The following is a 24,824-nucleotide window of genomic DNA, read 5'->3' as shown; positions in this document are numbered from 1 at the left end:
GATTGCGGTTGCTCCTAGAAGTGGTTGAAGGATGTAGGAAAGGCACATAGGTACTCCCATGCCGGTAAGGGCTACGGCAGAGGAGAGCACGAGGTTAGCCTTCAGCGATCTAAAAGAAGTCGAAAGGCCCCCTGAATATGTCAGCGTTCATTTCTATTACTATCTATTCCAATCGAAGCTTGATGAGCACTATGAGATCTGATATGAGCTAGAGAATGCGACGATGGAAGTTCTGTCGGGGTGATTGGATACCTTCGTAAACAAGTAGAATCAGGCCAATATAGCCCAATTGGACGATGACTTCCTCGACCTCGGATGAAAGCCATTTGGCACCAGGAGTTCCCCACGTGATGCCTACCAACACTTGCCCCAAAAGCCCACAGTAGACGAGGCGGTCGAGCACAGCGTTGACAACGTTAAGTAGCAGCAGGAGTGACGACTGGACAAGGATGTGACTATAGCCGGCTCATGGTAGGGAAGCGATGGCGCAGTTTCAGCATAGCCTGCATCCATGATGCCACCAGGAAGAAGACGCGAAGCCTGCAAGAGGTGGAAGGCGCAAATTCATGCGACTGCCTATTTCCCGCAGTTCTCGGTCGCGCAGGCAGGGTCAAGGCAGCCTCGTAAAAGCAATTTGGAAGTCAAGTTACGATTGAAGCTGGATTGCGCAAGAACATTGGTCGACCGGGTTTGATATCGCGGTTGTAGGGCGAGCCAACGACAGGGTGACAACGGTGTTTTGCGGACCCCCGCCTCGACCCAGCCGACTCGCGGCAGCCCCATTTGTTTTGGCCGCCGATTCGCAACCCACCAAGCAGCAGCAGCACACCACGCCCAATAGACTCTCCGCCCATATTCCTACCGCATGCACCCTTTTCGAGTACGCACACAGACTTCGTAGTCTTCATGTTCATCGTTCGCCATGGCCCCGCTTGAGCAGCAATGGGTCAAGGTCCAGCAGAAGACCTTCACAAAGTGGTGCGCATCCCCCGCCAAACACCCCGAACACCCCGTACTAAGCGTATTGCTACAGGCTCAACAGCAAACTCAAAGCCCGCGAGCTTGAGATCAATGACCTAATCCTAGACCTGTCCGACGGTGTCAGTCACCCTCTCCCGTCCTCCCTTGCCCCTGCCCATCGTTCGACGGCCATGTTGTCCTTTGTTTACTGACTGCCCTAGATCGCCCTTGTACACCTCCTCGAGATCCTAAGCAATGAATCGCTCGGCCGCTATGCCTCCCGACCGAAGCTCCGCGTGCAGAAGTTTGAGAATGTCAATAAGTCGCTGGACTACATCAAAAGAAGGGGCATCCAGATGACCAACATTGGTGCAGAAGACGTTGTCGACGGCAATAGCAAGATTATACTAGGCCTGATATGGACTTTGATCCTGAGATTCACCATTAGCGACATCAACGAGGAGGGGTTGAGTGCTAAGGAGGGTCTGCTATTATGGTGTCAGCGGAAGACGGCATGCTACGATGAGGTCGAAGTTCGGGACTTCTCGACAAGCTGGAACGATGGGCTGGCATTGTAGGTTGACTGTGAGGTCTTCTCAAACAAGGACTGACAGGCAAACAGTTGTGCGCTCCTAGATATCCATCGACCCGACCTGATCGACTACGATAGTCTAGACAAGAGCGATCACCGTGGAAACATGCAACTTGCGTTTGACATAGCATCCAAAGAGATTGGCATACCCGATCTGCTCGATGTAGAAGACGTTTGCGACGTAGCCAAACCCGACGAGCGCTCCCTCATGACCTACATCGCTTACTGGTTCCACGCCTTCTCGCAGATGGAGCGTGTCGAGAATGCCGGTCGCCGGGTAGAGAAGTTCGTACAGAATATGCATGGCGCATGGGAAATGCAGAACAACTTTGAGCAGCGGATGCGTGCGCTGCTGCGACAAATTGCCGAGCAGCGTAAACAGTGGGAAGAGGCCACTTTCGATGGTTCATACGCGGATGCAAAAGCTCAGTCGGGCAAGTTCACAGAATACAAACGCAAGAACAAACGCGCATGGGTCGCGGAGAAGTCAGAAGTCGCCGGGCTCTTGGGTAACATCAAGACGAAACTATCAACATACCGTTTGAACCCATATGAACCTCCAGCAGAACTTAGCTTGGAAGCTTTGGATACAGCTTGGTCAAACCTCATGAAAGCTGAGCGCGACCGCTCGCAAGTCATCAATGAGACCATACGCGATATCAAGAACGCACTTCGAAAATCCTTTGCCGATAAAGCCAACGACTTCGCACTCGCCTTGAATACATTGTCGATATCACTTTCTGGCCTGGAAGGCGATGTAGAAGATCAAATGGAACACACGAAGAAGATTAGCGATAACCTCGCGCCTTTAGACCAGTATCTGGATCTCATCGCCTCACTCGACGAGCAGTGCGAAGAAGCCAACATTGAAGAGAATGACTACACAACATATACCTACGACGAACTCGAATACGAACTTGGTTTGGTGAAGTCATCCGTCTCGAAAAAGCTCGCTTTCTTGGAGAACCAAATGGTAGCTCGCAACATGACAAATTTAACGCCAATACAATTAGAAGAGTTCGAATCTGTATTCAGACATTTCGATCGCGATGCGTCGAATTCACTGCAGGAGCTAGAATTTTCGGCGGCGCTGGCCAGTCTGGGTCTCGTTTACGACGAGGAAGAGATGCACCAGAAGTTCCGTGACACGAGCGGAGGACGCGACTACGTCACCTTTGAGCAGTTTATTCGATTCATGGTTGATGAGACGGAAGACCAGAACACAGCGGAGCAGGTGTTCGAGTCGTTCAAGGAGGTTGCTGACGGCAAGGTAAGCATACCCTTCTCCTACCTGTCCCAGATTGCGCGATTACTCATACAACATAGCCATATGTCACCGAGCTCGACCTTCGCCACTCGCTCGTCCCTGACGAGATCATCGAAGACCTTATCGCAAGCATGCCAGAACACAAGGGTCCTGACATGCAGGAAGATCGCAACATTCCCAAATACGACTACATCACCTACATGGAGCGGTACATGGGCGGCGCGAACAACGGCAATGGCCTCGTGAACGGGAGTTAGGATGTCTCGGCTGAGACCAGGTTGACTGTCCTTGCGAGGGCTAACACTCAGGGCACGTTCTTGAAGAGCTTGGATCTTGCACCGCCAAGAGACGGCGCGCTTAGGTGATAAGACTAAGTAGACAGAAATTGCTGTTTGCTTAAGGGCGGGATCCTCATTTGCATTGTTTGGCGCCGAGTATTGTTATGGTTGGAAGATAGCGGGTGCTTGGGTAAGGCTTTGATTTTGTGTCTGTCATTGGGTTGGATTCCTTTTGTTTGCATAAGAGCGTTGTGATTTGGAGAGCTTAGGTATACCCCTATTGTAATACGATGGCTACCTTCTATCATTCAATCTACCGCTTTCGTTCTAGGTTGAGGGAATGGAGGAATGCTTCTGGCATTGGGTTCAGGAGATCGTAGGAGCTAGTCTAGTCGAGCATGTGCTTGACAGATCCTGATCCTTAATGGGTCAGGGTTCACTGAGAACGGGTTTTGCGTGTGGTTGACATGCGGGACAAACGCTAGTCTACCAGTACTCAAATTGAACGTCAGAGTATCATCATCTCGAACATTTTCCAAATACTACACAAGGACGCATGGCCTGATCTTGTTGCGGCTACAACTTGACTAAGATGACTCGGCCCCACCTTTGATCCTGACGATTGACCCCGCCATCGCTATAAGCCTCAAAAAAACGCAATGTCATCTTCGTTCAAGTTGCTGTAGTTTGGCTGTATGTCGATGGCAATGCTAGCTCTGCCACGTGCGGAGATGCTTGGCGTAAGCAGTGAACAACCTCGGGACTACGGCGCCGCTGGGCTCACGGTGACTATCTCGCGCATAGATGCATCGAGCTCGAGTCATGAAACACTATAAAGAGCTTATTGATCCTGTATAAGCATCTTCTGGTATAACCAACCCGTTCATGCCCATCTTTCCGTCGCAAGAGACCCTTGAGCTTTCGCAGTACTTACATACTCTGAACCTCAAGTCATTACAAACGTCGCAATGCTCGACGCTGCCTCAATCCTGGCTCTTCGCTCCTTAGATCAGGACTCAGATAGCAGCTGGCGCTTCCAATCGAGCCAGCCACCGAGCCCTCTCAACACAGCGGCGGATGTGGCCTTTGGCGGCAGCACACTAGCACAGGCTATTCATGCAGCATACCAGACGATAGAGCCAGCGCGACTACCCACTCTGCGTCTCTACTCAGTACTCGGCCATTTCTACGGCGCTACTCGCTGCTCCGTTCCCCTCAACCTAAAAGTCACATCCCTTCGCGACACACGAGGCTTCGCAACACGGCAAATCACTGTATCTCAGCCAGCCTCCGACAAATCTGGCAAAATCCGCACAACGAGCGTCATACTTGTAGACTTCGTTGCCAAAGCTACAGATAGGACAGTCGTTTCGTTCTCGGCTCAGCCACGGATATCACCTATCACCCCCCACTCGAAGTTGCAAGACATTCACGATAAGCTCCGGGTCGACGCTGCAAACGGCAGGGTCGACAAAAAAAGGCTAGCGTACATGAAACCGTTCTTCGACCTACTGGACATCTGGCACAACCGCTATTGCCCCGAGGGAATGTTGGACCAGCAATCAATTGGCCTTCGTCTCGACAAAGAGACTACTCAAAGAGATTTTCCGTATGCACAGAAAGCATCGTATGACTGGATCCAGCTGCGCAAGACATTACCTCTCGAAAGTACAAAGTCGCAAAGCACAGAAGCGCGTTTACCTCCAACCACTTCCGCAGCCTCAGCTTGCTTCTTCGCTCACTTTCTCGATACCTGGACCTCGGTCATTGCTCCTTGGTGGGCACATGCAGGTCCCGGGAAGGTACAGGTGTATGCTACGCTAGACTTTGCACTGCGGTTTCATGTCGACGAGCTGGATGCAACTGCGTGGCATGTTAGGGAGCATACTTGCCAGTCTGCCCGTGATGAGAGGGACTATGTGCAGGCAAATTTATGGCGAGAGATGGGGTCGACTGAGGAAGACGGGGAGGAGGGGGGAGAGATGAGGCTGGTTGCGACAATGACGCAGACTTGTGCCTTGAAGGGGCCTGCAGGGAACGAAGGGAAATCGAAGATCTGAGGGAGGGGGACGAGCGAGGATAGATGCTGTGTATCAGGCATGATTGACACTCGCTTCACACTGTACAAGTTACTTCGAGATCCGTGGTGTGGAAATGCGATTTTGCTTTTCGGGGTGATGTCTCGGGACCTTGCAGATACGATTATACGTCATATGCGGCCCGGGTGAAGAGGTTTCAGAGGATACTTGGGGCACGATGGAAAACTAATTTGAGGCTAAGATGGCGTTTTGTAGAGGGCTAGTTATTACGAGTACGAAAAGCATGTGTCAGGGCTGGGGCCGAGGTGGTAGGCATTGGTGCAGCGGAGAATGGAAGGTCGCTGCATGTGCATGGAAAGCTCGTCTTGACTCCAGTGGGACTTTCGGTTAAGCACAAGCATCCGCTGACGAAACCCAAGGCGCTTCTCCAAGCATATGTTCTCTGTTCCTGATCTTTTCGGTGAGTATCTTTATTCCGAGGCAGAAATTGGTCAAGTGTAGCGTCTTGGATTTGCGCATGTTTTCTCCGTATAGATATCCAACGTGTTCCCAGAGACGCCCCTGTTCTTCAGGAGATTTCTATACCTTGTTTGCTCTTCTAGCAGCTAAAGAAAGTAGAATGTTTAGCCAAACCCATAACATGGAGGTTGATGGTCACTTACACATTGGCTACTTACCCTTATCATTCCAGGCTTGAGCGGCGGTTTTAGGTGTCCGGCGAGAGGCCACACCAAATTGCCTTGAGATAATCGATCGTCATGGATATTATTTCCCAAGTGTGCTGCTTTATCCAACGCCGGAATACCGCGGCAACCAGAGCTGGTGTAAAAATTAAAGCTAATTCCAGCCTTAGCAACTCTGAATCACGAGAGATTGCTTCATTTTAGAGTATTCCCATCGGTGTCTTCGCAACAATAAGCTCTGGCTCAACATGTAGAGGCTACAATGTTGCGCGGGTTTTGTTCATAGATTGTTTTTTCATTGTCACTGATGATTACTTGGCCGGGAAATCCACGAACGAAACTGAAACTGGACGATGATGTGATTTCGAGAAGGTGCGACAGTTGTATCCAATGCTCATAGACCGTTGTGGCTTGGAAATGAGTATCTTCGGAAGCTCATCGCAGAAGCCTTGTGCCCCTCTGCTTGATCACTTCTCAGCCTGACGAGCTGTTCGCACGAGCCGACCAATGAAGACTTTGCTTTTTCGGGTACCCACACTACAATCAGCGCCTGGAGTCGCTTACATCCCTCAGCAACACCACAAATACTACACAACATTGCTTTTGAGGGTTGGAAATTTATGTTTCTAGTATATATATATTGCCCGAAGTCAATGTCAGAAACATTTGATCGCATCACCTTTTCACCAAAAGGGCCCAATCCACCCACCAGATCAGAAGTTGATATCAGAGGCAAGCCAAAGTGTCTGCTCGCCTTTTAACCAAACCCTTTTGAGTGGGTGAATTCCCCGCAATAGCAATATATTTATTTGATAGCTCGTTCGTACCTTTGCTGTTGCTTAGCTTTCAACTTACTGCACAGCAGGTCGCCAGTACACAGACCGTGTTCAGAAGCACAATCATATATGTATTGCAATTCGAATCAATGCACATATCACAAGACATTACATCCAACAAACCTTACATATGAAAGTGGCGCCTGCGCGTACATGAGCAAACGCGCGCCAACCTTCACGCCGCTCTCGGCCACGCACGCATCTCCATTCATCCTGAATTCATTCGTGCCATCCACGTCTAGCCGTAAGCCTGTGCGCAAAGCGAGGAGATCGACTCCAAAATCAGCCTAGAAGCCACAACAGACGCCATGCACATGTCTCGTGATATTGATATCTACCATCGGCTCTACAATGCATGAGAGCGGCACGTCCCTCTAGTGAATATGTACCCTTCTTCATCCCAGAAGCCTGGTCATGATCGCCACCTCCACCTCGAATACGGAAATTACACCTCTCAACACCCCGGCCTACCTGCAGAACACTGTACGACTTGTACCGCACTCTCTTGTGCATCATGCAACCCTTTCTCGGCTATTTCACGGCTTCCCAGATCGTGCCCCTGCTCTTGATAACACTGATCTCCTAAGACCAGGTTAGCACACAAGGCTGCGGTAAATACACGTAGCGCGACAAATACCGAACCCACCTGGCGCTCGCCTCGCGCTCGTTTGGGTAAACCACTGACTCTCATCCCAGCCTTTACGTACATCCAAACAGGCGCGGTAAAACCACTTACTCGCGCGCTCGCGATGCTAGCTTCGGCACGGCAACCGTTGATGTTCGATTCGCGTGCCGTTTGCAAACGGCACACAAGCGAGGGCTAATATCAGTCCATCGACCTGGATAGGTGGGAAAGTTCTAGATCGTGCTTGCAAGGCCTACAGCTTGCCGAGGGGTTTATCCGGGCCGCACTTGGGTCTGCCGCAATGGAGGGAGAAGAGAGGTGTGAGTGGTGGAACGACACGAGCAGGGCGTGCGTGCGGATGCGGCACGCGAGCCAGCCGTGTTGGTGGAGGGGATGCACGCGTTTTGCAGAGAACTGTCTGAGGAAGGAACAAACGGGATGCGTTGTAAACGATGGTCGCCCAAGTGACGAATCTGGTTGATACACATAGTTGCACAGTTTGATCTGCTTCCTTTCAATAGATAAGCCCATGGGTCGACAAGTACCTCACCTGCGGCACGACCACGAAACGCATCTCGAACCGTGCCACCTCATCGTTGCGTCTACGCGATGTCGCACAGCATTCAGGCGGCGCAAACTCGCAAGCCACCAGACTTCAACCGCGACTGGGAGTCGAGTACGTAGCACGCATCAGCAGGAATGAGCAATGAGAAGAGCAATATTATATTGCAATACCTTGTATAGGCCATCATCTGCAAGCAACTGACCCAGCCCAAGATGTCCACAGCAGGCATTAAACCCAACGCAGCCAGCCGCCTCATGTCCATCGCTTCGTACCAGCATCCGCCCCTTACTAAGACATAGGAAATTGTAAGTCGACAAGACCCAACAGCGCGGGCGCAAATAGTACAGAGCGAGTGCGACACTCGGCTCGATGCAGCATTTAAACTGCAGAAGAACGCCGCACTGAAGATGAACTCCGAGAACCAACGAGCGGAAGAAGACAGTGGAAACGACAGTGACTGAGACATGAACAAGAGAGGACTCCAAAGAAACACTTAGCCTGGCACATAGCTTTTGTCTTCCCACTCCAATTAGAATAACTCCAGGCTTTCTCAAATGCTGACAACAGAGAGAATAGCCAACCCAGTTGTGATCATCAATATTTACAAGAAAGCAATGCAAAGTCGTAACGTCATATGAAATAAAGCAAAGTTGATGGGAGGGAATCAATGTTAGACGGTCCAACAGTGATCTAAGGCGAGGCCCAGTGGGGAGGCCGGTGTAGACACGGCCTAGTTCTTGGGCGGCGTGGGGAAGAGGCTCAGTCGAGCTTTCTGTGGCACGCTCTCGGCCCTGCTCCGAGTGGTGCTGCTCGGGGTAAGTAGCTTGGCAACTCCTTCAGAAGAAGCATATTTGTGTGCTCGAGACCGAGATGAAGAAGCAGTGGAGCCCTGACGAGCTAATTCAAGAGAAGTCTTCATCTCTGCGTCGAGGGCAGTCTGCACCAAGTTCGTCGGTTCTTGCTCATCGTCCGAGGCGAAGAACGTTCGTTCTTGTGAAGTGTGACCTGGCGGAGTAGCCTCGTCGTCTTCAAGGTCGATCTCGTCTTGAGTGTTGAATGTGCCCATGTCCTCAGCAAGCTTGTCAACAACCGTAGAGAGATCCTGACGAGGGGCACGCGAAGAGTGAACAAGCTCTGGAAGGCTCCCTGCAGAGCCTGCAGAACGACGAATGCCTGCTGTCCATGAGCCTGAACCATGGCCACTGGAAATCATGCTACTGTCGTAAGAGCTGCACTTACTAGCTCGGACATGGCTGCTGCGCGTCGAGCTGGCAACACTTCTGATCGGTTCAAGAAGCGGAAAATGTTTGTCCGATCCTTCATAATCTGCCAGAAGGTTGTCGTACATATCCTCGCGAGGGATCTGCTCTTTGAGCGACGGCGTAAAACTGAAGCGGCCAGCTTCGCCAAACGGACCCTGGGGGTTGAAGTAATCAGAAGGCGTTTGCACGCTCGTTGTAGAGCTGGAAATGGCAGATCTTGGTTCCAAATCGGGGACATTATTCATGTTCGGGACAAGCAACGACGCACGAAAGTTGCCGGCAAACAGACTTGGACTCAATGGTGGCTCTTCTTCTATCATCGGCGACGGTACTGCGCTCGAACTCGACGCAATGGTGGTTCTCTGTTGGTGAGGCTGTTGCTCAGGTGAATGGTCACAATCGTCGTTGTTCCCATCCCAGTCCAGCTCGCACTCGGCCTCTAGAGCGTTATCGTAGATGTAGTCAATGTCATCTTCCCAAGACTCTTCAATCACTCTCCACGTATTTGACTTTCTTCGAGCACTAGGCGGCTTCCTGATTGAGTATTTGCGAGTGAGGCCAGGAGACGCGAGGGTCTCCGACATCTGCGTTGTAGACTGCATCATGCTCTGCGTATTTAGCTGCTTTGGTAACACATGTGAGTCTCTTCGAGCGTGCGACTTGGCAACGGGGGATCGCTGACTGAGAGAGAAGGATCCATGAGAGGGCGATCGAGGAGATCGAGGGGACTTCGGAGACTTGGTTGGTGGCGGGGGTGCAGGCCTAGGGCTAATGAAGCGCTCTGGCTCCTCTGCAACGTCCTCAAGACCGGGACTGAATGGAGGAGTGAAAGGATGTATAGCCGAATCATCGGGTGTCGTTAGGGCGTGTCCGACGTAGTCGGGTTCTTCAGCCATACTAGAAAGGGCCCCACCCATACGTGTGGGACTCAATGGGGCCAGACTATCCCACACACCCGACTGTCTGTTCGTGCGCATCGAAACAGTATCTTGTGCGTCATCATGACCGGCGACTGGAGGACGGGATGATCCTCGAGGCGGTGGGTTGGCAGATTGGGTATGGCGGTGCGTACGAGCATTGACCCCTGGTCGTGAAAAGCTCTCCACGGAACGACTTTGCCGAAGTGAGGGTCGCATCGAGCTTTCGGGGGATGCGGCGGGCTCTTGCGCTTCGACGACGTGATCGATAAAATCGGGTGGCGGCCTGAGTTCCATAGCAGAGATGGACCGTCGCTCAAGGCCCACCAAATCTTCTTCTGAGCAGTTCGAAGAGTGTAAGTCTTGCGCCTTGATACCGTTAAGATTGCGACGAGGCGCCTGTGAGGCTCGGACCGCGCGGAAACCAGCAGCAAGCTCATTTTCGGTGGCTTCTTCCAATGCGGCGAAATGGTGCCGGTTGGTATGCGTAAGGTGTTGGAAGTCGAAGGGGCTTGAAATGCGGTTCTTGAGGTTTTGCGCTGCCTTCATTAGATGCGAAACAGAATTGTGAATGGGAGATTAACCTACCAAAACTCTCTGGTTGCTCAGCCTGCTTCTTGGTCTTGCGCAGCATCGATGCCCTTCTGGCCCCTACTTGCGGCTCATCGTGGTCGTGTACATGCGAGAACGACCCACTCAATCTTTTACTCTTCTTGCTCTTGAAGATGGACCGACTTGATGAGGCGTCATGCCCAGATATGTTCGGTGAAGATGGAGACGCGAAAGAGCTAGTCGAAGTTGCCGTGTTGCTGCGAGATCGCAGAGTGAAGACAGAATGTCTCTTGCCAGACAAAGATCCTATGCGCTGCTCTGGTGAATGCGGTTCTCCATAGAATGACAATTCTGAGCTTTGAGACGCTCCAACATCGGACACTGACGTCGAGGTCGACTTGCTTGTGATGAGTGAGTCCACGGATGACTGGGTGGAGGCTGTAAAGGCGTTGTTTTTCTGCAAAGCAAACATGGCCGAAACAACACGATGGTTTTGCAATAGTACCTTCAACAATGAGAATATAGATCAGAGTGCTTGGATGTTGTGCACAGAACTCCGCAAGTCGCTGGCCAGACTAGTCAGGACTACCTTCATGGGGTAATATGTGGCAGGTCGGGGAGTCTGAGGACCTGTCGCGTTGTGCGTGGACGGGATATTTGAGAGAACGATAATCTGCTTAGACGTGTCAGAGAAGTTGGCGTATAATGCGCGACGCCCAGGATAGCCCTAGGAACGCGACTGGATTGGACGGGAACAACGCAAAGAAAGACCGGGGGTAAATCCCAGGAAATAATAACAACAACGAGGAGGAGGCGAGTATATCAGCCGCGACAGTATCGTGCGCACCATAGGCTTACCTGTAATGAGGACGGTCCAGCCGCAACCAAAGCAATGACTGAAGCGATGATGGACCACAGTGAAGCGTCTCGCTGACAGGAAGGACAGCCCCAGGCTATATCGCAGATTTAATGCGACAATGCGTTGTCTGGCGATGGTATGATGCAAGGAATATCGATTGAGGTGGCAGTGATTAACAACGATGGCGGCAGACAGTCCGAAAAGCGACGGGACGGCCAAACGAGTTAATGTGACTGCCGGGCCTGTGTATCGAAGTGACGTTTCTTTTGGTGTTGTTCTGTCTATATAGAAGGAGGGGATGTGGACGTCTTAGAAGGCGTATTCGTCGCGCAGCATCTTCTTGCAAGAGGAGGAGTCGAGGAACTCGGGTGGCAGCAGAACGCGAACAGAGGTAGGGATAGCATCCGTAAGTACATGGGCGTCCACAGAGCAGCGGAGAGGCATGTGGAGAAGGGTGTGAATTGTGCTCTGTGCTCGCCGACGTTAGCGTGCTAGCAGGGATCCAGCGTGCTGCACGAAAGGAGGGCCTCGAAGCATGGATCTGTGTTCGGGCTGTGGGCGAGTTGAGTCCGCCCAGGATGGATGTCAGGGTGGGGGAAGCAGTATCAGGGGTCTAGGACAAGGGGGGCCAGAGCAGAGAACAGGCTCAAGCCACTCAGCATCGAAGCCGTAAGGCCAGCGGCCCGACATAACGGCAGCAGGGCAATTTACAACATAACAGGGGTTGTATTTGACGCGTTGATTGGTTGCTGTTTGTAAATAAAACGGCTAAATGGCCGCCGGGATCGCCATTGGGTCAGTTCGCAGGGACGTTGTCCTCGAAAGTATCAGCCCGTGCGAGAGCCACTGCCGTGCACTGGACCAAGAATCGGCAGCGAATTGTCTCACCACAGATTCTCGATGAGGAGACTAATGGCGTGGACAATGTCGAGGTCATCCAGATGTCGTGCGCCCGAAACGAAACAGAGCGAAACAGAACGGTGCGCATGAGTGTCGGTGCAATGGGAACGGGCAGGAGATGCAGGGCCGAACGACATCCGCCGCGGTCAGGCGAGCAGCGCGGGTCGGATGCATAGAGGCGGATGTTCCTCCGCTGCGTGTTGTGCTGGTGAAGGGTACGCTGTACGCTGATCCGAGGAGCTTGAGATGGCGATTCCATCCCCAGGAAAGCGCCCAGTATCGAGAAGAAATGCAGAAGCTACCACAATCCACGCAGACGGCGCAATGAAGTGGGCAGGCGGTCAGGTGTGGTCGGAAGAGTGCGCACTACAGAGCGTGTGTACGTTGCAGAGCACAACGTAGGGCTCCATTTGCAGTTAGTAGGCCGTTCAAGCCACCAGCGATCTTGCCTCGCGCGATGAAACAGCCGACGAGCATCACGCTCGTGTCAAAAGCCCCGACAGGTAACAGTTGGGGCATAGCGGAGTCTGTTATTGCAGGGCTGTCGCGAATCTGATGGCCTCAGACGGCCAGCATAACCAGCGCAAGGATAGTTAGCAGAGCGCCGAGGCGGGAGTTCTCCTTCAGCGGGCTCATCGACGGCTCTCTCCGGGGTCGCATCACGGCACGTTTTCTTTGCGAGTGCGGCACTGCGCCATGATAGCCTGCCGCTTCGGGCAACAATCGACGGGTACCGCAGGAATCGCTGGTCCACGGCGTGGAAGCTGGCGCTGGAGGCACAGGCACAGCAGGCACAGGCGCTGATGCACGCGACCAGGGCGCACGTTGTGAGCCTCTTGCAAGCGCTGCTTGAGCCGTCACCGTTGCAGTCGGCTGCTGGCTGCTGGCGGCCACGAGGTGGTGGGAGGACGGTGCAACGGAAAGGGCGAATGCTTGGGCGCTGCTGAGCCGCTGTGGGACTGTCTGGACGCTGCGCACACAATTGCGTGCTGTGGAGGCACCAAGGAGCCAAGTAGGACGAGTGTTGTGGGATCGAGTCCGCCGTGCTTTTCCCTTCTGAGGAAGGATCTTCTGAGGAAGGAGCGACCTGCGCGGCTGCAATGGGAAAGCGCGACCTGCAACGGGTGGAAGCAACCACTCGAGCGCCAGCACACCGACATCTCCCGCGCCACATTCCCGCGAACAAGGTGCGTCTTGCTCGCACGCCTCGCCTCGTGCAGCTTGCACAAAGCACAACCCTCGACTGCATGCTTCCATCATGGCTCACGGCGACCCATTGCTATCAGCTTGCTTCCATCGAAACTCACGAACCCATCAATATCAGTATCCCTCCGCAGTGCAATGCGGACGGCCAGCGCCATGATGAACGCCCGCGCCAGCACCAGTTCGCACTTGAAACTGGAGCTTTTCCAGGCCGTCGTTCCATCCGCATGGTAACGGCATTTTGAGAAGTGACGGTTCAGGCACCATCTGGGCGCTCCCTGCGACGAATATGGACGGCCCGTACTATCGGAGCACCACTTCAGCTCACTTCAGCTCAGCTTCCCAGCGGCGCACAAAGCAACAAGAGCCAGTGCCTTCGCGCTTTCCTGCAAGGACACCTGAAATGCCCGACGCTGCCGTGCCGTTGGGCCCTGGTACCTGCGTCGTGGAGATCGCATCCACAATTCCAACTCATCCCAGCTGCAAGTTTGCCTGGACCACATTTTCGGGGTCCCTCTCCTCTTCGTGATGACGTTGCCTTGCACCGCCGAAAATCCAGCCAGTCACCACCTTCGTCTGATGAGCCGTGCGGTCCATTTCGCCTGTGTCGTTGCAGTTCTTAGAATCCTGGTCCCGAGAGAGGAGCGCAACCGCGTCTCCCCGTGTCGATCAGTATCTACAGCCCACTGTAGAATGCACGCATGCGACTGATGTGCACGCGCCCCGATAACCGGGAGCTTACGTACCTCTACAAGATAGGCCCGAACATATCGGGCCTGCTTGTGTTGCACACAAATTCGGCTTTCAGGAACGAAGTCATCTCTCTTCCCGACTCCTAGCATTGGCTTGTAAGATACCTTATGATCGTTGGCCAGAACTCAATATCCCGTGCAAGACCAAACTCATACCTGCATCTCATAATCCAATCACGCTGCGAAAACCTTCTGCCTACCTGCAAAGGGTTTATCCCAGCCAGAAGCGCTTCCGACGACGCCTCGTTAGCACTCTGCTGCAACCACCCCACGATCTTACATGCGTTGTCTATTATATGCTCAAAGTATTCCAGCAGTTTAGCCGACGTTCGCCGTTGGCTCAGTAAAGCTCACTACTGCAGCCCGAAGCCTTCATCCCCAAACGCAGAGAACGAAAACCTCCGCATTGGTTGGCGGCCCGTTTCCGTAAGCTAGCTGAATCACACCACGCGCCTGCTGCAGCTTTCTCCCGAACGTCCACCCACCTTGGGTCTACGGAAATGGGCCTCTGCTGAGTTGTCTTCCTATGAATTGGGGCTAGACTTGTCTGATCGTGTTTGTCCAAAGGATTGAACTATTTCCACACTGAGGTCTCGTCAAAATCAATCTTCCCCAATATGTAGGGTTACATAAATGTAAGTACCGTATGTAAGCGCACAAGGCGCTGCATAGAGGAACTGCTACAATTCGATGGTCATAAATACCTACGACGAGCAGTCGCACCATTGATCAGCTCCCGCAATCTTGGGTCAAGAGTTGGTAGATAATGTGATTGGCGATATTTGGATGTGGCGTCCGCTTGCGGGCAGTGGCATATCCAAGCCACTAGAACGCTCATTTTCTGGTCGACTATCTTATCGCTCCTCAACCTGTCTGTGAACTCCAATTTTAACTACAGCTTCTTGCCAAGCAATTTTCCGAACCCGACTGCCGACAGCTATGACTTTAATCAATACGCCACATACGGGGCAACATCAAAGGATAGTTGTTTCTGGAGAAAGCTCTACTGCGCGTCTATTGATTTCCCCACAGACAGCGAGCCAGGCGATCCAGGCACCAGCTGGCTGGAGACACGTGATGTCGAGTGGGAAGGTCGTCCTTATCCTTCTCCCAACCGGCACACATCCGGCATCGCGATGTTGACAGTGAGGCGACACTTGATTACGCATGTAGCACAATAATGGCACAAAAGTACCGTGCCTGGCTTCACTGAAAGCTGAAACAATCAACTTCGCATCGGCCCGGCCACTAAGTCGACCTTTGTTATGTGAGCGGGCGAGTCAAGGCTTTGCCCGCTTATGGTGCGGCGCAGGGCTTGTTTCACTGTTTCACAGTCATTCTTCGACAGCAGTGCTTGGCTCCACAACCAGCCTCATAGCCCTACTTTGCACCAGCTAAAGCGCGTGTCAAGAATTGAGTAATGGGCATCGCAGAAGCAACTACAACAACTCACCAGACTGACACGATCAGAACATTCACCGACAATCCTGCAGCACAGACAATCATTTTCTGCAAACATGGTGCAGCGTGGTTTCGTTTCGTCATCAGTCGACTTCAGGTTCAAGGGCCTCCCCCCCAAGTCCTTGTTCTCGCTCTACTTTCCACGATCATTGTTCCCAGTTCCCCGACCCCACTTCGTTACTTTGCGCTGTTTATTCGATAGCCTTACCCAGAGTAGTCAAGACCGCATCCTCGGCTTGAACAGCTTCCGGTGGTAGCTTTCCCAGGAGATGCGAGAATGAGTTGTTCTTTCACGATCCGGTCAACCCACACTTTCGGTATTCGATGAGATATAACACTCTCTAATTCAGGTCAGGAATCTACCCGGATCGAACTAGTGCAAGGCTTAATCATGATCGCCTCAGCACGACAACAAGCACTTGAGAGCTAAAGGCTTGATGTTATCGGCCATGTGCCAGCATCGACTTTCGATTTCAGCGCATCCTTGCCCAATCCATGGTCATTTGCAGCTCCCAAAACGATGACAGCAAAGGCGGACGCTTCATCCCAATCCTACCGCGGAAGACTCCGTTGAAGTCGGCTCTCGGCAGCTAGCCACTGCTCTCTTTATAACATCCACAAGTCAGCTATACTGGATGAATATTTCAAGCTGCGCACGAGCCGCTGCCAAACCTACCTTTCTAAAACGCGCATGCTTACCTATTCTGACATTGAAGCTCAAATCAAACCGCTCATTCAACGCTGATGATTACACAAGCCTACGTAGCAAGATGATCCTGATGGAGAACGTTTGCAAAATCTAATTACCGCCGTCCGGGAACTTGGAACGATTCACAGCTTCACGCAATTAGGAAGTTGTGATCTGGCGGAGGATGCTTGCACACGCAGACCCGAAGTCCGGGTAACAGCACCTGCTAGAGTGGCTACGAACATGGGGTCCATCCTTCGGACCCAGCGCTTTCAAAGGTTTTAAGGAACCGCCGACCCTGCGTGCAATTCGGCGTTTAGGTCCGCATCTGCAAACCCATGCGGTGGAGTGAATATAATTCCACGAACCGGGCATCGACTGCACGCATACGAATAGCGATTGTGATTCCCGGAAGAGGGAGTTGTTCCGTGTACTAGGTACTCGCGTGTGCTCGCTTGGGGGCCTGTCCAGCTGTCGCCGAGACCGCCACCATCACCGTCGCCCTCACCGGCTGCGGGTTACTCCAGATCGCAACTGTCTCGTCTCGTTCGCGAGCGTGCCTGTAGATGGCCTGAATGTCAGATGATGGCACGGTACGGCACGGCACGGCACGTACGACAGGGGTATGCGACATCGCTTGGTACTTTTCACAGGCCTTAACCAGCAACCCATCACGATACTCAAGATGATGTTCGAAGCCTGAGATTTCGCAGCACCTTGTATTTTCAGAAAGTTATGAGACTGCCGCAGGATCTATGCTCTGACCTCACGTACTGGACTTGTCGAGACATCTGCATCCTGCAAGGCTCCCTTGTCTCTACTACTGCAGGTACGTGTAATCAGGTGGGTCTGAGGCAGCACTTTTTCTCCCAGGTCATGCAGATGAGCAGCTGGTGACATATTTCGAGTCCGCGTGCAGTATTGCCTGCCTAAAGAGCGTGGGTGGTACGCCTAATGTAATCCTGACGCCCGTGAAGGTTCGAATTGCGGTGAGCGCTCTTCGATCAGTGAGGACGTTTAGTGGAGCAGGGCTTGCTAACAAGAATAAACGAGAGCTCCGCGGAGCATTGGCGGGCGTATTCAGAGGTTCGTCCTGCTGCGTAGCCTCCACGCGTTATCCCTCAGTGGCCACGAGGCACATGTTGGCTCAGTGCACTTCAATGCTTCGGTGGAATAAAGAACCATAGTCGCCTTCTAATTAGCGAGTTAATGATAATAGATCTAATATCCACCATTGCAGTATGATACAGCAGGCCTGCAAGTCATGCTTCGTATGGATGACACTGGTGCAACCAGAAGTGGCTGTACGTCAAGCACTTCATTGCAGCTGTGCAAAAGCGCAACACCTTCACACCTGATACGTGACGCTCAGGCTGTCAATTTCGTTGGGATGCGGTGGCTGTGTATGACGATAAGCCATTGTCAAATCCTCCGCGGATTCCAATCAGACGCGACAGCTGGACAGAGGGTTGTCTTACACACTCTTTCTTGTAAATCATCGCTATATTTGGGCCAGTTTCTGAGAGGCTCACAGTGAACTCCCAAACACGAAAAGCGCTCAGCTTCATATCTAGCATACACTCCATCCTGCACTATCGCAGTGCTCCGGCCCATCCCACGATCTGTGAACCAGCAAGCACTCAACCCACACCCGTTCCGCATTCCACCCCTTCTTTCCTCCTCCGTCCGTTACATATCCACCATCAGCACCCAAACTTTACGCCCGCCTCGATCTGACATCCCTCAATCAGGGAAGCGAGCGCCATCCTACCGCCATCCGCTCTCACACCGCTCAGGCAGTGCTGACCTCGTGTAACAGTGAGATTCGGTACTCTGCTCAACTGCCGGCCTTATGGGTTGGGTCCGGGGCGGCGGATCGAGGGTGGTCAGACGGGAGCATGTGAGATGGCAGGGGTGCGGGGTGGTTGTAGTCAGCGGGGCCAAGTTGGTGCGTGGTAATGCTGACACTTCTGAAAGGAGTGAGGAGGAGGGACGGCAGCTGGTAGATCATGGGTGGACGCAGAGGGTAGGAGACAGAAGGGGTTGGATTTTTATCAGGGTTTGTATTGCGGTGACGGAGTTGGAGTGAGGATGTGTTATGCAGGTAGACCTCCAAAGGGGGGAGATACAAAAGAAGTCGAGAGCGAAATATCTATATCAGAGATTGGTGAGATCATGGTAGGAAGGAAGGAAGGAAGTTGGTTCACTGCGCGCGTGTGTTGCGTGAATTAGTCTATACCTTTGTTTAACGCTTTCTTCCTCACAAGAAATCTTTCTGTGACGAATTATGTCTAAGGCGACAAGAAGCCCTTGTATACACGAACCTTTGCGTTAAGAGTCCCTTGAATGTAAGAATGCCTGCGATAGAAGTCTTTCAGATGCAAGACTACTTCTGATGAAAACTCCTTGACGGAACAGCTCCTACAGCCAATGTTCCCTGCGACTAACATGCTCACGGCTAAAGAGCCCTACGGTGAAAGGATGTTAAAGCTGAAACTTTCACAACTAAACATCTTTATTGCGACAAAAATTCCATACGACCAAAGATCCTTCTTGCGACCAAGCCCTTTGCTCATGACTAAACATTTGTCTTGAATTCCGAGCTTGTCCTCACGTTTCCAAATTTTCCTGGTGTCCCAAATCCTTGTGAACAGAAGTTCTTCTCGCGATCAAGGATCCTTCTCATAATCAAACTTCGTTGCGACCATTATATCTCTTGTGACAGTATAATTTGCAACAGAAAGAATTAGGAAGATAGACACACTAGACCTCGATATCATAATATAGATCCTCACTACGGTAGAGGTCGCAGTCAAGTTATCGTTGTTCTGTCTCAACGTCTCTGTTCACGAGTCTGCAAGACTCACGTAGACACATCACGATACATGTCTTGACTGGTAGTTCAAGAGGTCATCAGAGCTGCACAACCATTCTCATTTAGTTACTGCTAAGGGTTGAATCTTGCACTGTTTGTCGGTCTTTGCCTCGTCTGGAATCCACAGTTGCTAAGTAATTATTAGTACTCTCAGCGTGCCGCCACACACACGGCGTCCACAAAATACCCTTGTCGTGAACGCACGAGATGTAAGTTCGTGGGCCGTTGAGCGTGCATCCGCGCTGTCTCATACTCGTGGTTATATATGGATCTTTAGCCGTGTCGTGGTTTCCATGATCTGGAGTGATACCTTGCTGTAAGAGGTGACATCTTCTAAGTATGGAGTTAAAGGCCATTAACCGAGGTCAACATATACCAACGCAGAAGGAACGGCTGGACACGAGGGCGAGTAGAGACCGGCAGATGTCGCAACAGATGAGCATCTCCACCTTGAAAACTTTGGTGATTGCCGCACGTTTCGATAACAGGAATGACCGATGACATTGCTGGTCCCTAGGCACACACATAGACAATCAGTCCGACACGAGCTTGTGAGAGGTATCAGAGCACCTGAAATCGATTCCAACATTTGAAGTAGATCTTCCAGATCTGATGCAGGTCTTGGCAGGCAACTACATGTTGAAACGCGTTCTCTCTTTTTCGGCGTGAGCCTTCCATTGCCATTCCTGTCCGCTCTTAAATTGAATGCCCCTGTCAATCCGCCTCAACTTGAGTCTGCGTATGTCAGTAACCGTCGGAGCAGATTCCTGAAATTGTGAACTCACGTCGCTCTCGGACCGATTTCTTGCATTCCAACTCTTATGTCTTCCACTCCCTTCAGTGGTTTTCCATTTGCATCTAGGACTTGCTTCTCTGTCGCCCTCTTCTCTCTGAAGACATATCGGTGGCGGCGCAGGAATATGTAATCTCGCTGGTTGTGTAACGTAACGGCAGTACGACCTTGCAATTCGGGTTGTGCGGGAAAGAGTCCTCGCCAAAGGTGCGCGGTCAACAGGCCTAAGGGCGTCCGAAAGCCATTGAGCACCAGTTCAGGATAAAATCCCTGATCTTTACCATGCCCTGGAAGCTTCTTCCCTTCTACCCAGTTGCTTATGGAAAAGTGGAAGTGCGGGCCTGCCGGTAGCAGAACAATATCGAGGCCATCGGGCTCTTTCACGTGGTGAGCTTCCATCCTGTTGGACGCTGTTAGTTGGGAAGGAGAGGGTTGGAAAGGAGGGATGACGAACATAATAACTAGAGCGGTATAGTCGCGATTGCTTGCGAAGTTCGCTATCTCGCGCACAGAATACTTGTGCGCATGAGCGTGAGCACTGCGACGGACGTAGTTTGCATTTGGGAAAAAAGACGCTAAGATCTCGGCCTCTTTGTGAAGAGTTGAGTTGATCGATGTCGTGACCAGAATCTTTGGGGTTTCTGCCGGATCGAAAACCGCCGGGAACTTCTGTTTCAGGAAGTCTGGGGAGATGTCGAGGTTCGTCGCATTCGTCGCGTTCGTCGCGTTTGTGGTAGTAGACATTGCAGGGCTTGCGGCTCGTTCCGGTTTCCGCTTCGACTCTGGGGCAACATCAGAGTCCGATGCGTCGTCTTCCACTTCCGAATCAGATTCCAGCATGCTGTCCGCCTCATCATCCTCCTCTTCTTCGCCATCCTCTGCGTCGCGTTTCTTAAGCTTCTCTAGCAACCCCTCTTCGCCGTCTTCGCCGCCATTCTCTTCGCGCTCAACCGCTTCTTGCTCAAGCTTACGCTTCTTTGCCAGACGTTCTACGTCTATCGCCCAGTTCAGAGCATCCTCCTCGTCGCCTACGGTATCGTTGTCGAATTTTCGCTTGCTTTCGATAGTGGTGGGCAGATTTCTGCGCTGTCGCTCTTCTCGGAGTCCAGGGGACTTCGCTTCTTCGCGTTTGCGCTTGAATCGTTCGTCGCGTTTGGCCGCCTCTTTCGATTTCTTGACTGCAAGGTATGCGCTCTGTCGGCGAAGCTTGTTTTTGGGTTTGAAGCCGGCCATTGGTGGTTCCTTAGAAAAAGCCATGCTGGCGGAAATGACGGAAAAGTATCAGCCCGTCTTTGTTCCAACAGTCAGCCCTGGAGAGTGTATGTGCATGTGCTGTCTGCTGCGGCGCGAGTCGCGACTTCCCAGAAATTTTGGCGGGTCTCGGGAGCACGGCGGTTCTTTTTGCCGCGTTCTTGGCGTCTCGCAGCAGTCAGAGCTCTCGGAGTCACAACGTTGCCTCTCGGCATCAATCTGTAATATATTGTATCAGTATTTCATTGAGTCATTTCTCCGACCTTGTAGGGGAGGAGACCGTATGCATGCGCGTGCTCTCGAAAGCGTTGCGCGCCAATTGCTTCTCTTCTCTTCGTGAACCCTTCTTTAAAAATAATACCAGTACCCCACCTCGCCGTGTTTATCTCGCCCGCAGCTTCTCTACCACCCCGCCCCACCACCGTTTCGAATCCCCCAAGCGGAAGCAGCAAGTTGTCGACATGGCGCCCGAAATGACGACTCTCAAGGGCAAGGCCTTTGACAGGGCCTCGCTGGAGTCTCTTATGAGGGTAAACACGCGTCGAGGCACACACCGCGGGGCAGTCACACTGACAATGCGTAGCGCCGTATGTTCTATACCCCTTCGTTCGATATCTACGGCGGTGTTTCTGGCTTGTACGATTATGGTCCTCCAGGCAGTGCCTTGACCAACAACATCATCGACGTGTGGCGGAAACACTTTGTGCTGAGGGAAAACATGCTTGAAGGTGATGCGCACGCGACTTTCGGAAGAGCACATTCTGACATCACCTAGTGGACTGCACCATGTTGACTCCGCACGACGTGCTCAAGACCTCCGGCCATGTAGACAAGTTCGCCGACTGGATGTGCAAGGACCCCAAGACCGGCGAGATCTTCCGCGCAGACCACCTTGTAGAGGAAGTTCTCGAAGCGAGAATCAAGGGCGACAAGGAGGCGCGTGGCGAAAAAGTTGAGGTGGAAGAGGAAGACCCGAAGAAGAAAAAGAAGAAGGTCAAGAACATTGCTGTTGTAAAATTGGACGATGCTGTCAGGGATGAGTACAAGGAGGTTCTCAACAAGATCGATAACTACAACGGTGAAGAGCTCGGTCGTCTCATGAAGGAGTACGACATCCGCAATCCCGCGAACAACAGCGAGCTCACGCCTCCTGTTGCGTTTAACCTCATGTTCCAGACCTCGATTGGTCCCTCCTCGAATCTCCCCGGTTATCTCCGTCCAGAAACCGCCCAGGGCCAGTTTCTCAACTTCGCAAAGCTTCTCGAGTTTAATCAGCAACAAATGCCCTTCGCGTCCGCATCCATTGGCAAGTCTTTCCGTAACGAGATCTCTCCGCGTCAGGGTCTGTTGCGTGTGCGAGAGTTCTTGATGGCAGAAATCGAGCATTTCGTGGACCCCTCGGGCGGCAAGAAGCACCCTTACTTTGATGAGGTCAAGGATGTCGAGCTTGAGCTCCTCAACCGGGATGTGCAGCTTTCTGGCAAGGCCGACGTTGACACTACGACTATCGGCAAAGCCGTCGAAACGGGTCTCGTTGACAACGAGACGCTTGGCTACTTCCTTGCGCGCATTCAGCTTTTCCTTCTCAAGATCGGTGTCGACCCCAAAAAGATTCGCTTCAGGCAGCACATGGCTAACGAGATGGCACACTACGCGGCAGACTGCTGGGATGCCGAGCTGTTAACGTCCTACGGTTGGATTGAGTGTGTTGGCTGTGCCGACCGTAGCGCATACGACCTGTCGGTTCACATGAAAAAAACAGGTGCTCCTCTTGTAGTACGCGAGCCTCGCAAGGAGCCCCTCAAGATCGAGGAGTGGCAGTGCGATCTTGATAAGAAAAAGTTCGGTCCCAAGTTTAAGAAGGATGGTAAGACGGTGGAAGCTGCCATTGAATCTCTCTCCCAAGATATCCGCGAAAAACTGTCGCTGGATCTGCAAAAGGATGGCAAGATTACAATTGACGTCCCTGGCGTTGGTGACGGCAAGGTCGAGGTGCCGAAGGAGCTGATCACGATCGAGAAGCGAACCCGGGTGGAGAACGTGAGGGAGTACACGCCCAACGTCATCGAGCCATCATTTGGCATTGGCCGAATCTTCTATGTAAGTCAATGCAGACATTCTCAGGACAATAGCTGGTGCGCACTGCGTTACCCCTGGCAACCCAACATAGGCACCGATTGTCGCGTGTGTGAGACATGTACTGACAGCTTCATAGGCGCTCTGCGAACACTCTTACTGGACGCGCGAGCAGGATGAGGCGCGTGGCGTGCTCTCTTTCCCTCCTACAGTTGCCCCCACCAAAGTTCTCATTGTGCCCTTGAGCTCGCACGGTGATTTCAAGCCTTTCGTACGCAAGTTGACCAACAAGCTACAAGACGCTGGCGTCTCCAACCGCGTCGACGATTCGGGTGCTTCCATCGGCAAGCGTTACTCGCGCAATGACGAGCTTGGTACGCCATTGGGCATCACAATTGACGTAAGTATTCACTGACGCCATGCCATGTCGCGATCCTGAGTACCTGTGTTACCCAAGACGGACAGACTTAGATCCCTACTGTACTCCAAAGATGAGGCTAACACTCAATAGTTCCAATCCGTCAAAGACAACACTTTCACATTGCGAGACCGCGACTCGACGGAACAGGTGCGCGGTAGCCTGGACGAAATTGTTGCGGCCATATCTAGCCTAGTGGAAGGTAGAGAAAAATGGGCAGATATTTCGAAGCGTCTACCCAAGTTTGAAGGCCAGGAAGAGGGTGTAGGTCCGTCTTGAAGTGGCGCTCTCGATCGCGGCGTTACGAGGCATGCAATATGGGAGGGCGATATCATGAAAAGGAGCATTTGTGGCAGTCTCTGCAGCTGTATCAACAGGAGATGAATCTGAGTACCCTGTGCTACGCAGGATAGACAATGCGAAGGCCAATTATATTAGAATATTGAGTTCTGGCTGTTACAGAGTGAATACCCACAGATGGCGGGATCACACATGCGGCCTAGTGGTGTGGATTGGTGAAAAGCCGCGCCGCCTGCGATGCCACATGTAAGAAAGCTCTATGCGAGCATGACGTCCTTGCTCAGTGCCATGCAATGCGGCATCTGCATCTGCGACACGGCGCCTTCCCAAACGAATCAGTGTCGGCCGCAAGTTCATCTTCAACGCCGCCCAGGTGCTGCACGCTCAAGCCTCACAAACTTTACCGAGCTGTCATGGCAGGACGTATGCCACTCCGCAACCGAGCACCGACCATCGGAGTTTCAGGAACACATTCGACGTTGCAACGACTTGCTCCCACCAGCCTCTCACGATGGCGATGGGCTCGTACGGCTCCCTGCCGCCGGTATGATGCTCGCACGACGTCGGCGAACGAGCGAACCACAACCCTCCCCTCTGCGACCGAGGCTGACATGCAGCGTTGGGTTGGAGAGGCACAGCTGGCGCGGGAGCGTTCCTGGACACGTCGTCGGG

The 24,824-nt window shown here is 52.4% G+C and overlaps 5 protein-coding genes across 5 annotated transcripts; 3 read left to right on the top strand and 2 right to left on the bottom strand.

Moving 5' to 3' along the window:
* Positions 1 to 922: 922 nt before the first annotated feature.
* ain1 (alpha-actinin) lies at positions 923 to 3,076 on the top strand (the record flags this gene model as incomplete). Its single annotated transcript, XM_056214551.1, has 5 exons — positions 923 to 978; positions 1,034 to 1,100; positions 1,182 to 1,534; positions 1,583 to 2,822; positions 2,879 to 3,076. The coding sequence occupies 5 exons, from the start codon at positions 923 to 925 to the stop codon at positions 3,074 to 3,076; spliced, it is 1,914 nt and encodes a 637-aa protein (XP_056071818.1).
* Positions 3,077 to 4,065: 989 nt separating this feature from the next.
* Positions 4,066 to 5,157, top strand: N0V89_005776 (uncharacterized protein; the record flags this gene model as incomplete). Its single annotated transcript, XM_056214550.1, has 1 exon — positions 4,066 to 5,157. The coding sequence occupies one exon, from the start codon at positions 4,066 to 4,068 to the stop codon at positions 5,155 to 5,157; it is 1,092 nt and encodes a 363-aa protein (XP_056071817.1).
* A 3,418-nt stretch (positions 5,158 to 8,575) lies between these two features.
* N0V89_005775 (uncharacterized protein) lies at positions 8,576 to 10,573 on the bottom strand (the record flags this gene model as incomplete). Its single annotated transcript, XM_056214549.1, has 1 exon — positions 8,576 to 10,573. The coding sequence occupies one exon, from the start codon at positions 10,571 to 10,573 to the stop codon at positions 8,576 to 8,578; it is 1,998 nt and encodes a 665-aa protein (XP_056071816.1).
* A 9,522-nt stretch (positions 10,574 to 20,095) lies between these two features.
* Positions 20,096 to 21,364, bottom strand: RPF1 (Ribosome production factor 1; the record flags this gene model as incomplete). The annotated part of the gene is made up of 1 exon (XM_056214548.1): positions 20,096 to 21,364. One exon carries the CDS (start codon positions 21,362 to 21,364, stop codon positions 20,096 to 20,098), a length of 1,269 nt encoding a protein of 422 aa, XP_056071815.1.
* A 455-nt stretch (positions 21,365 to 21,819) lies between these two features.
* GRS1 (Glycine--tRNA ligase 1, mitochondrial) lies at positions 21,820 to 24,131 on the top strand (the record flags this gene model as incomplete). Its single annotated transcript, XM_056214547.1, has 5 exons — positions 21,820 to 21,888; positions 21,942 to 22,086; positions 22,134 to 23,458; positions 23,574 to 23,834; positions 23,946 to 24,131. 5 exons carry the CDS (start codon positions 21,820 to 21,822, stop codon positions 24,129 to 24,131), a joined length of 1,986 nt encoding a protein of 661 aa, XP_056071814.1.
* Between the last annotated feature and the right edge of the window lie 693 nt (positions 24,132 to 24,824).

Source organism: Didymosphaeria variabile (assembly GCF_027946475.1).
Source record: "Didymosphaeria variabile strain IMI 356815 chromosome Unknown scaffold_4, whole genome shotgun sequence".
NCBI lineage: Eukaryota > Fungi > Ascomycota > Dothideomycetes > Pleosporales > Didymosphaeriaceae > Didymosphaeria > Didymosphaeria variabile.
Note: the sequence above shows the minus strand (reverse complement) of the source record. Positions and strands in the feature narration are given on the sequence as shown.